Source organism: Cynara cardunculus, assembly GCF_001531365.2.
Source record: "Cynara cardunculus var. scolymus isolate 2C chromosome LG 1, CcrdV1, whole genome shotgun sequence".
Classification (NCBI taxonomy): domain Eukaryota; kingdom Viridiplantae; phylum Streptophyta; class Magnoliopsida; order Asterales; family Asteraceae; genus Cynara; species Cynara cardunculus.
The window spans coordinates 9741533-9754003 of NC_037528.1; the positions used below are offsets into that span (position 1 = coordinate 9741533).

The 12471-nt window shown below is 35.7% G+C and overlaps 1 protein-coding gene across 1 annotated transcript; it reads left to right on the forward strand.

Moving 5' to 3' along the window:
• Positions 1-5797: 5797 nt before the first annotated feature.
• LOC112519950 (calcium permeable stress-gated cation channel 1-like) lies at positions 5798-12471 on the forward strand. The gene is made up of 11 exons (XM_025128267.1): positions 5798-6111; positions 6891-7037; positions 7482-7617; positions 8124-8225; positions 8523-8642; positions 8722-8802; positions 9007-9347; positions 10094-10339; positions 10465-10789; positions 11328-11561; positions 12205-12471. Exons 1-11 carry the CDS (start codon positions 5798-5800, stop codon positions 12466-12468), a joined length of 2310 nt encoding a protein of 769 aa, XP_024984035.1. The 3' UTR covers positions 12469-12471.

A 12471-nucleotide genomic window follows, 5' to 3' on the forward strand; every position in this document is an offset into this window, starting at 1 on the left:
CATTTTTTTTAAATAACCCGTTTTTAGCAGAAACATAAACACTTATTTTGAAAACCGAGTTTAAAAACAAAATTTTAACAGCGTTTCCAACAAATTATTTATAAGAATTCTAAAATTGACACCTTACAAACATTTCAACTAATTTTAAAAAAACTGGTCGAAATAATTATTTCTCTCTCATAAATTGATCTTATAGTCATTTCTTTATTTGATTTACCCAAATGTCACTATTTTCGCAAATGGTACCTCTTTCCTCGCGGACTTAGCTAAAAGACAAAAAAATTACATTTTCTTCCCAGGTCCGCAAGTGGGGGAGGTACCACTTGGGGAACTAGGTAAAAATTGTAATTTTTGTTTTTGTTTTTTAATTAGGTCCACAAGTGGAGGAGGTATCACTTGCAGAGTTAGTGACATTTGGATAAAACCGTGAGATAAATAACCATTTGTATTAGGATAATACTAGAAGGGTATTCACGCAATGTAGCAAAATATATATATATCGATTTCAATGTTTCATTTTATTTTTTGGTCTCTATCGACGTTATAATACGAATTTATGTCGTTTTGAGCAAACAATATTGTTTTTCTTACTAAAATATGAACTTTAAGATATCATAAAAATTAAAAAATATAAAAGTTCTCAATTTTTGTGTAATTTCTTTAATTCAATTTTTTTATTATAATTTAATTTAAGTTTAATGATGAAGTAATTTATTTTTGTTTTATTAATATAATTTTTATAAATATAACAACTAAGTATTCTTTTATAACTCAATAATTATTTTAATTATATTTTAGATTTTATATTTAAAATAAAAATTTTGTATTGTATTTGATTATATTTATCTACAGTTATTTACATGAATTCAAACATGAAGCTTAATAAGTTGCACTTAAGCACAATTTACTTGTAATCTTGAATTTTAAGTAATATGCATCAATAAAAAGTACTTCATGTATAAAAAAAAAATTTTAAGAGTTCTTATTCAAATACTTTATAATATAGTATATATATATATATATATATATATATATATATATAATAAACAAATAATATATCAAATACCTACTTAGATTTTTTATAATCTTTTAATCAAATCATATGCTAATATTGTTATTTTTTTAGAAAATTATTTGACCAACTAATATTCCTTCTAACCTTTTTTAAAATTGATTGTCACTAATTCATCTATTGTTTTTCAAGACTTTGACATGCAAATTAATAATTTTGTAATATATAAATAATAATAAAAAAATATTTTTATATTACAGTCAGTATTTTTTCATTTCTACTGACATTAAAGGAGGTGAATTGTAGGTGATAAAATGCTGGTTGAATGAGTGGGGTAACGCGTCAATTCATTTCATGTTAAAATGGGTCCGGGTGAATTTAATTTGTCGATAATATTTGAGTAAAAAAGTTGATTAGCGGTAACTTTAAGAGCTCGTACACGAAACCAATATTCAGAAACACCAACGTGATTTGCTTATAATATTATTTTAATTTAATAAGTAAGTAATTAATTAAATATGATTGTAAAAAATACATAGTTAAAGTAATGATTTATTGGGCAAAATGCATGAAAAAATAACATATTTTAACTCGATCCTTATTTTAGTAACGTACTTTCAAAACTTCCATCTTGGTACCTAAGAGGTAAAATTTTAAACATTTAAGTATCCGGGTAACTGGTTGAAACATTATCCGGTTATTATGTTGATGTAACGAATGATGTGGTATCCAACTCAGTATTATTTGTTGACGTGGTTAATGACATACAAATTTTTAAATTTAAAATTAATTTTCAACCGGTTACTTCGGTACTTAAATGTTTAAAACTTTATATCTTAGATACCAAAATGAAAGTTTTGAAAGTATTACCCAAAATAGGAATCAAGTTAAGGTACGTTGTTTTTTCATGCAATTTGCTCTAATTTATTTTATTTTAACAACATAAAAATCATAAGCATGTGGACACATTAATAATAAGGTATATTTTATTAGAGTGATCAAATAAAAAAACATGAAACAATTAAACCACATGTGATTTTTTCATTATTGTCGACTTCTTAAGCTCACATTGGGCCCAATTTCAATATTTGAAGATTTGGATCAAACACCTTATAACAAGGCCCATTGGGCTTTTCAAGGAATGGGGAATGTAGGTGTTGTTTGTAGGGCTGTAAACGAACCGAACGAACACGAACGGAGGCTTGTTCATGTTCGTTCGTTTAACTTAACCGAACAAACGAACGAACACGAACGGTAAACGAACGAAAATCTTTGTGTTCGTGTTCGTTCGTTTAGAAATAATGTGTGTTCGTGTTCGTTTATGTTCATTCGTTAACATACTAAACGAACGTAAACGAACAAACATAAACGAACAGCCTAAATAAACATAAACGAACGGGCTAAACGAACATAAACGAACGGGCTAAACGAACATAAATAAATATTATTTGAATTATAAGTAATTAAATAAAAGATTGTATATTAAATTTAATATATAAACGAACATAAACGAACGATAAATGAATGAACGTAAACGAACGGTAAATGAACGAACGTTCACGAACATAAATGAACGAACGTAAACGAACGGTAAATGAACGAACGTTCACGAACATAAATGAACGAACGAGGTTCTTGTTCATGTTCGTTCGTTTAACTAAACGAACAAAAAAAATTGTTCATGTTCGTTCATTTATTAAATAAACGAACATAAACGAACTTCCCGCCGAACGGTTCACGAACGGTTCGCTGAACGTTCGGTTCGTTTACAGCCCTAGTTGTTTGTATTATTGTACACCAGAAGAGTGCTCGTGTAATGCAGCGAGATAAATCTCGATTTTAATGTTTAGTTTTTATTCTTTGTCTCTATCGATATAATACGATTTTATGTGGTTTTAAGAAAACGATAATGTTTTTATTTTATATTGTTTTGAGATAACGATAATGTCTCTATAAAAGATGATGGTTTTGATTAGAAATGGCCAAAATGGGCCCGACTTAGGACCGTGACCGATTATGTTTTTTTTTTTAATGAAAATTCAAGGCTTGCCCTGGTCTGAGACCGTTATGGGACCGGGACCAGTTATACACACGCTCAAATTGAATTCTCCGTGAAAATGCGGAGTACCAACAGATCCAATGAGCATGCCGTAATAAAAGGACAGTCCAACTTCATATATATCCCTTTTCAACTAAATTCAGAAAACACTATCTTTTAAGTGTTGGAACGCTAAATTTCAAAGATCATAAATTATAGAAACATTTTCTCTGTGAAAAAATATTTAAAATAAAATTTAAAATGTATTTAAATGATCCAATTAGAGATTTTAAAATGTATTTTAATAAAACATTATACAAAAAAGATTTTAAAATGTTTAAAATTGATTTTTGGGACCGATTCAGGGACGAACGTAGCCATTTTTGTGGTGGCACATGCCACTTTTTCGTTACTCCGTTATAGTGTAAAAAATCATAGGGCCGTGAAAAGTGTCACTGTATCAATTCGTTGTGTGCCACCATATATATATATATATTTTGAAACTACAAAAGTATCTCTTTATAAAGTCGAGTTTTAAGGCTTTCCTTTCATCCTAGACCCGAGTTCAAATCTCGTCGGTGTCATTTCTTGTTTTTAACTTTTAATTTCAGATCTATCGTAATTATGATTTTTTTTGCAATATAAAACTTGAACACATCACCTCAGAGGCTTAGATATAAAAACAATGAATTAATCAACTGACTAAGAATGGTTTTATGAAAAAATATCTCTATATTTGTTTCTTATAGTCAAATGATGTCACAACTTGAAAATTTTTATTGGTTCGTCCTTGGACTGATTTGGAACCAGCCTGGGTGACCGATTATAGGAACCAAACTTTATACATAAAAAACAGGCCAGGTATTTTTGGTCGAAACCAATTACAAAAGGAAAATCTCAGACGGGACCCGTTTTCAGTTTCGAAGATGGTAAATCTGTAATTCCTTCAAAAACTAGAAGGGGGTCAAGTGCAATTACCATAAACAAAAGGGGTAAAAAAGCACAAATTCATCATTTCCACATTCGTTTCTTCCATTACATCCCACTGTCTAAAAATACAAAGAAACCACCATGTTCTTTCATTCCTTCTTCATTCTTCCACTCTCAAATCCTCTTGTTCTTCTCTGATCACTTAAATTCTCAATCACAAACTACAACAAAAAGCGATTAAATTTAAGCGATGTTGTTTGCATACAAAGCATTCGTTTTTGCAGCTTCCCTTCTTACAGAGTTAGGGAATGTTCTTAGCTTTCATTCAGCTCTGAAGCAATCTCTGAAATGGGTATCTCTCTTTCCATCGATTCCATATATATCTAATCTGGGTTTTCGATTTTCATTTGTTGGGTTCGTCAAATGGGTCCGAATACTGGAATGGAGCTCCGAATGTTTGTTTGAAGAGTAAGTTTCTTGCTTTTTTTTTTTTCTTGAAAACCCTTCATGATTTTTGATACATGATCATCTCTTTGTTGTGGATTGTAGTTAATATGTTATTTAGGGGAGAAAAATACCAAAGTTTTGTATGTTGGGAGGCTCTTTCCTTTGATTGTTTAGATTTTTCTTGAACAACCCTCTACCATTTTTCATAAAAAATCGTTTTTTATGGTTAACCGTGGGCATACGGGCCAGCTTACGTGCACTGACTAATCATTCGGCGACCACGAATGGCCTGAATTCATCGTTGGTGAACCTCCATGACCACAAGGACTTTGGCAGCTGTGTATTCGAATCGAACCAGGAAGTTGAGATTTCCACTACAACCCCTAAGACTTAAGGGCTGTTCGTAAGTTGCTGAATAATTTGATACAAAATGAGTGGTCAGAATGATTAAGAGGTTCTCATGATATAGTGCAAAATGAAATATAGTTGTTTGATAATTGTTTACGATGAAATTAAGGAGCTTAATGGTTCAGGGAGGCCCATGATACAAAATCATTAAGAGGGTTTTAGAACCATTAAGAGATAGATTTTTTTTTGCCAAACAAGAATCACCTCTTAATGATTCAGAGGCTGCCTTTTAATGGAACTATTAAGAGGTAAACAAACAACCACTTAATCAGTGCGCCACAACAACCCGAGTGGTTAAAGAAATCATCTTTTTGTTGAGCATTGTAGTGAATATGTCATTTAGGGAGAAAGAAAACAAAAATTCCACATGTTTAGGAGGCTCTTTCCTTTGCTTAATTTAGTTTTTTCTTGAACCCATGATCATTTCTGCAAAAAGGTTTTGACTTTTTGTTGAATCTTGAGTACTTCATTCATGGGGAAAAAAGTATGGACTTGCTCTTTTACTCATTTCATGTACTTGTTGTTTAAGGGTTTAATGATCTTTATGAAATTATTGCTGATTATCACTCATGAAATCCGAAGGATTATCCATGTTTTCTTTATATGTTTGTGTGTAGGAGAGAAATAATCTGAAATCTGTAAAACGATCGACAAATTTTCAAGGACTAAACTTGGATATTTCTATGTGTTAAGGGAATATTCATATGTGAATCATTGAAAAAATCCATTTGAAGATGCATATGTGAACCCATATGAATAATCTTTAACGTTGATTGACATATGCATCTTCAAATAGATTTCCCCCCATTTTTTCAATGATTCACATATGAATGTCCCCTTCTTACATTCTCACGATATTTAGCCTACTTATTTGAAACGCACCCATGAAAGATATTGGTTTCATTTTCTTGTTTTTTTCTCTTAAAACAGAAAGATTCAAGACCCTAAATCAAGAAGGTTAGATGGCTACAATTGGGGATATTGGGGTAGCAGCAGCTTTTAATATCATTAGTGCTCTCATTTTTCTTATAGCGTTTGCTATCCTTCGGCTTCAACCCGTGAACGATCGGGTATACTTTGCTAAATGGTATATAAAAGGTTTAAGGACGAGCCCTACAGCCTCGGGGACATTTGTAAGGAAGTTTGTCAATTTGGATTATCGGTCATATATAAAGTTTCTTAATTGGGTGCCGGATGCACTGACAATGCCGGAAGCTGAACTCATCGATCATGCTGGTTTGGATTCGGCTGTGTATTTGCGGATTTACTTGCTAGGGTATGCTACTTCACTCCTTTTGCCTGAATCATCTGTGTTGGAGTCCCCCATCAGCTAGACATGGATCCTCAAACCTGTATATATATTTATTATATAATATATACAGGGGAAAGTTCCGTTAGGCCCTAAAATTGATTAGGAACCCTTGAACTGCCCATAGGGCGACAAGTGGCATCTTATTCAGGAATATAGACGTGTTATTCTTCATGAATGTTGTAACATATTCATCATGATTGTTGTGATTCATGATGAATCACACGTCCACATATCATGAATGTTGTGATTCATGATGAATAACACTTCCATATCCACATTCATGATGAATATTCATTCTGAAGAGGGACACATGGCGCGCTGTGAGCGGTTCCCAGGTTCCTAACAAAACTTTCCCCTCTTTCTCTCTCTCTCTCTCTCTCTCTCTATATATATATATATATATATATATATAGAGTAGCTTCCCCTCTTTCTATAAGGCTCTTTTAGAGAGAGATTCAAAGGGGTTCCACATATCACTGGCATGGTATCAAATCGCGTCAAGGGACTCGACAAATGCTTTGTGCTCCGTTCTAGGGGCACCGTCTAGCTCTAGCCTCTATTTGAAGGGGAGTGTTAGAGTCCCACATCAGCTAGATGTATACCATCAAACCTGTACATACGTAGGAAGCTCCCATCCCTCTATAACGGCTCTTTTAAGAGAGATCTTCATAACGATTCCTTATATCACTCACAGTTTGCAATATGGTCTCCTTATAAATTTTTTATGTAATTTATGTATGCAGGTTGAAAATATTTGTTCCCATATTCTTCCTTACGTGGGCTATTCTGATTCCTGTTAATTGGACAAACAACACGTTGGAGCACTCTACGGAAACTTATAGCGAAGTTGACAAGCTTTCTATATCAAACATTCCACACAAATCTCCAAGGCATGGAAATCTTACTTCCAATCATGGTCTTTCCGTTCTATTCATTTTGGCCGTTAATGTCATATGCATCTTGTGTATATACTCCATCCATCCCAAAAATAACCGTTCACAACAAAAAAGGCACACCGTTTTAGAAATGACAATGTGTGGATTAATCTGTCTATATAGACTATGAAGGTTTTTGGTTGGAAGGTTTTTTCATAGATGGAAGAGCATGTTTTTTAATCGAGAGGGGTAGGTTAGGAGAAAAACGTGTCTTTCTGCATAAAGCTCCCCTTGAAGCTTACTGAATAAGACTTTATATTTCATTAAGCGACTATCAAACAATCATGTATAGCTGACCGAATAAGCTGCTAACGAACAGGCCCTTACTTTTGAAAGTAAACACTTATTTTAGGAAGGAGGGAGTAGTAGAGTTTGGTGCCTAACGTATGACGATTGCAGGTTTTGGGCTCATGTAGCAATGGCGTATGTTGTTACAATTTGGACATGCTTCATGTTGAAGAAAGAGTACGAGACAATTGCAAATATGCGGTTTTACTTTCTTCAATCGGAAAAGCATCGCCCCGATCAATTTACCGTAAGTAGAATTGTCTTTCTTAAAACAACTTAAAGATTACACAAATACAAGTCGTCCGCTAGTTGAATTGTCTCTCTTTAGCATATCCATATTTCTCCCTTTCACAAACTATTCACTAGCGGGGGGTCTTCAAGGAAACAACAATAAATTGTAAATGATAAAAACAAAAATAACAATGAATTACAAACCATAGGGATGAAAAACGCTATTTCTAAACCATAGGGACGAAAATAACAATTTTTGACAAACGACAGGGACGAAAAACGTAATTTACTCTATAATATATGTTATGAACTTTTATATGTTGTTTTATTTAAATTGTACTATGACCTCCAAAAAATTGAAACGACCTTGCACCCCACCTGCGGGTGGGATATACTGGGTTCATTTGGTTTATGAATACAGGGTTCAGATACATGAGTCGCTTCATGGGAAAATATTTGATTTCAATGCGTTTCCCGATTTTATTTTCTCTTAACATTTTGAGGAAAAACGATCGTTTGCAGGTTCTTGTGAAGAACGTCCCACCCGATGCTCACGAGTCGGTTAGCGAGATGGTTCAACACTTCTTTTTAGTGAACCACCACGATAACTATCTAACTCATCAGGTCTAACTCTCTTATTTGTTCTCACACATACACACGACACCAACTAAAAATGCCTTTTTTTTCCGTGTGACTATCAAGTTCCCGTTAGTTTTTGTTATTTATGTGGGTCCCGCTATCAAGTTCCCGGTATTTGTGCGGGTCAGGGACGGGGGATATATTACCCCCCCCCCCCCCCCCCCCCCGTTTCCATCCCTACATATACCAGGCTTGTTCGGTTTGCTTAGGTGTCATAGCTTCGATTTTTGCTAATTTAATTCTGTATCATAATCTGTGTTTCAAGCTCGAAATGATTTGCAGGTCGTTTGTAACGCAAACAAGCTCGCAAAACTCGTTAAGACGAAACAGAAGAAGCAAAACTGGCTTGATTACTACCAGATTAAGTATACGAAAGATCCATCAAAACGACCTATGATGAAGGTACGATCTTTGAGGTAGACGTCTTTTGGATTCTGTTTTCTTATATTAAAAACGCTAACAGAAACTTCTTGATCGACAGACTGGTTTTCACGGGCTTTGGGGAGCGAAAGTTGATGCTATCGAGCATCATGAAACCGAAATTGAGAAACTTTCGAACCAAGTAATCATCCATCGTTCATCGGATCATATGCTTCCACTACATTTTATTTGTTAAATCTTTCATAAAAACAAAGTATTACTCATAATTACTCCCTGTCCCAAAATAAACGTTGCAATTTCGAGAAGAATTAGGATATGTTTGTTTTCATGATTTCGTATGTATTTGTGATACGCTTTCATCAATACGGATTATTTTTATATTCAGATAGCCGAAGAGAGAAAAAACGTGATGAATAACCCGAAAGCCATCATGCCCGCGGCATTCGTCTCGTTCAAAACTCGTTGGGGAGCCGCTGTTTGTGCTCAAACACAACAAGCTAGAAACCCGACGCTGTGGTTGACCGAGTGGGCCCCTGAGCCACGAGACGTATATTGGAAAAACCTCGCTATTCCTCACGTCTCGCTAATTATTCGAAAGGTTACAATGGGAGTAGCGTTCTTTTTCCTCACGTTCTTTTTCATGATTCCCATTACGTTTGTGCAATCGCTTGCAAACATTGAAGGTATCGAGAAGGTCGCACCCTTCCTTAAGCCTATAATCCATATGTAAGTTCCCCTCGCTCTTAGGTAAAGATGGATAGGCGGGTATCCGTGAGTACACGACCCTAACAGGACGGGAATTAGTCGGTTTGGCTGGTAACGGGGCGGGGGCGAGGATTTAATTTCATACCCGAAGTAAGGTCGGGGTACGGTTGAGGATGGCATTACCCGAGCGGGGTCGGGGATGGGGGATGTATTACACGTCCGTTTCCAACCCCGCTCTCTGGGTTATTTAGGAGAATAACCTTCTCACATTTTTTTAAATGCACGACATTCTGACAGATTTAAAAATGTACCTCTTCTTAACAGAAGAATGCCTCAAAATCTGTTAGAAGGTTGTGCATTTAATTTAATTTAATTTTTTGTCGGAAGGTTATTCATGTAAATAAGCCGCGTCGCTCATGTACTCATGCTTACTTTAAGTTGCATTGTAACATCTCGGGCCGAAGCAATCGTACGGACCCAAATAGCTTCTAAACACCTAAAATTACGATTTTCAGGCATTCTTGTGTTCGGAAGAAACATTCTTTTGTTAGGCAGAAGTGTTCTTAAATCTATCAGCAGATCATGCATTTAAAAAAACCCTGTCAGAGGGTCATGCATTTAAAGAAATCCTTTCAGAAGGTTATTCTTTTTAAATAAACCCTATATGGTGTGGGACGGGATGTCACATACACGATTTTGACGGGTTTTTTTCGTCTTGTGTTTGTTACTCGGGCTTCCTTAACGGAAATTCATGTAATGCTATGCAGAAAGCCAATCAAGTCGTTCATCCAAGGTTTTTTACCCGGGATCGCGTTAAAGATCTTCCTCATCCTACTACCGAAAATCTTGATGGCGATGTCTAAATTCGAAGGATTTCTAAGTAAATCGCGACTCGAGAGGAGATCCGCTTCGAGATACTATCTTTTCAACTTCGTGAACGTGTTTCTCGGTAGCATTATCGCCGGGGCCGCATTTGAACAACTAAATACATTTCTAAATCAATCCGCAAATCGGTATGTTATTTAAAGCATCTCCAAAAATCGGAACTGGATCATTTTGGTTCGTTTGAATCCGATTATGTAGTCCAAATGATGCATTTTTCTTCGCTTTTTTACAAATCTTTTACGGGCAATGTCAGGATTCCGGAGACGATTGGCATCGCTATTCCGATGAAAGCAACCTTCTTCATTACGTATATAATGGTTGACGGGTGGAGTGGTACCGCCGGAGAGATTTTGCGGTTGAAGCCGTTGGTAATCTATCATTTGAAGAACATTTTTCTAGTTAAAACCGAACGGGATCGAGAAAAGGCTATGCATCCCGGAACCATCGGTTTCAACACCGGAGAACCTCAGATTCAATTCTATTTTCTCATCGGCCTTGTTTACGCCGTGGTGACGCCACTTTTAATCCCGTTTATCTTGGTTTTTTTTGGCCTGGCTTTCGTTGTTTTTCGTCATCAGGTAATTTGCCGGTGTTTCCTTCGAGTTTGTTTACATACCAATTTCTTTACCCGTAAAGTGTCGTTTTTTACAAAATAGGAAAATTTGAAACTTTGTTACTATTATTATCAGTTGAGAAAAAAACAAGAGTAAATTACGATTTTCGTCCTTGTGGTTTGTTAATAATTTCGATTTTCGTCTTTGTTGTTTAGTAATTACGATTTTCATCCCTATGGTTTACAATTTATTGCTACTTTCGTCCCTCGACTAATTCCTACTTTAAAGTGCAAGGGACTAAAACAGTAAAGAATTGTAAACCATAGAGAACAAAATAACAACAAATTATAAATCATAAGGACAAAAATGGCATGATTCATTACACTAAATAGGAACAAAACCAAATTTTGTATCGGAAACCCCAATTTTTAGGGCATGATAAAGAGACAACTGTTTTACTTTTGGGCAAAGGTCAGGACAGTGTACATCCCACACCAGATCCCAGATGGGATATATTAGGTTTGCATGGTTTGGGTTGTAAGTTGTTTGTGTTGAAATGCAGATAATAAATGTATACAACCCGAAATACGAAAGCCGAGCAGCGTTTTGGCCGGATGTCCACGGACGTGTGATCACCGCGTTAATTATATCGCAAGTTCTTTTGATGGGTTTGTTGAGCACGAAACATGCGGCTGCTTCAACTCCGGTTCTCCTTGCACTTCCAGTTCTCACCATCGGTTTCCATATGTATTGTAAAGGCCGGTTTGAACCCGCGTTTACCCGATATCCGTTGCAGGTTCGTAGGAAGTCTTAACGTTTATTTTGTGTTCTTTCTTATATCGAGGAAATTCGTAGAAAAGTCAAATGGTTAAAAGTATTATGATTAGACCCGAGATCTATGAGGGGAAACGGCTCAAGCCTTGATTGATGAAAAGTTTGGTGGGCTCGAGCTTGCCAGGCTTGGAATGAGTTCGAGCTTGGCTCATAGAGTCGGTTTTCATGGGTTTACGTAAACGGAAAATACATCTCACTAGAACGGGTCCATGGGGCCCGTTGGAAAAACAACTTTGGACAACCATTTTCGAAAATATGGACGGACCATGCTGGAAGGTTAAAATTAATGGCCTGGGCGATGAAAAAAGTTCCGGGCATTGGGAAAAAAATTATGTATTTTGAATGTTTTTACGTTATGGGTGATTTATACAAGTGTTTTTTAAATGTAAAACATGTTTTAGCCCATTAGCCCGTTGACAAGCTTACGGAAATGGGCTTTGCTATATCAGACCCATTGAACAAAAAAACAGACATGACTCTTTGCCCGACTCAAGCCCACAAATGATCATCTCTATTTGGGGATAGTTGAGTCTTGACTCGGTTCATATGGTTTCAAGTATCGACAACTAATTTGTAGTAAAAAACCGCTTTTGTCGGGTTTTCAGGAAGCCATCAATAAAGACACTCTCGACCGAGTAAGGGAACCAAACCTAAACTTGAACCTAAAAGGATACCTTGAAAACGCTTACATCCATCCCGTTTTCAAGGATGACGATTTTGACGATGAAGATGCGCTCCATTTGGACGACAGGGCGACGATGGTCCCCACCAAAAGACAGTCCCGTCAAAACACACCAACGGCTAGCAAAACAAGCAACGCTTCAGAGCCGTCACACCCAGAGATCATTGAAGAAAAGCATAAACCATGAATG

Coding starts and splice junctions, on each gene's coding strand:
- LOC112519950 (XM_025128267.1), top strand. CDS start 5,798: ATGGCTACAATTGGGGATATTGGGGTAGCAGCAGCTTTTAATATCATT. Junction 6,112..6,890: donor TTGCGGATTTACTTGCTAGG/GTATGCTACTTC, acceptor TTATGTATGCAG/GTTGAAAATATTTGTTCCCA. Junction 10,790..11,327: donor TCGTTGTTTTTCGTCATCAG/GTAATTTGCCGG, acceptor GTTGAAATGCAG/ATAATAAATGTATACAACCC.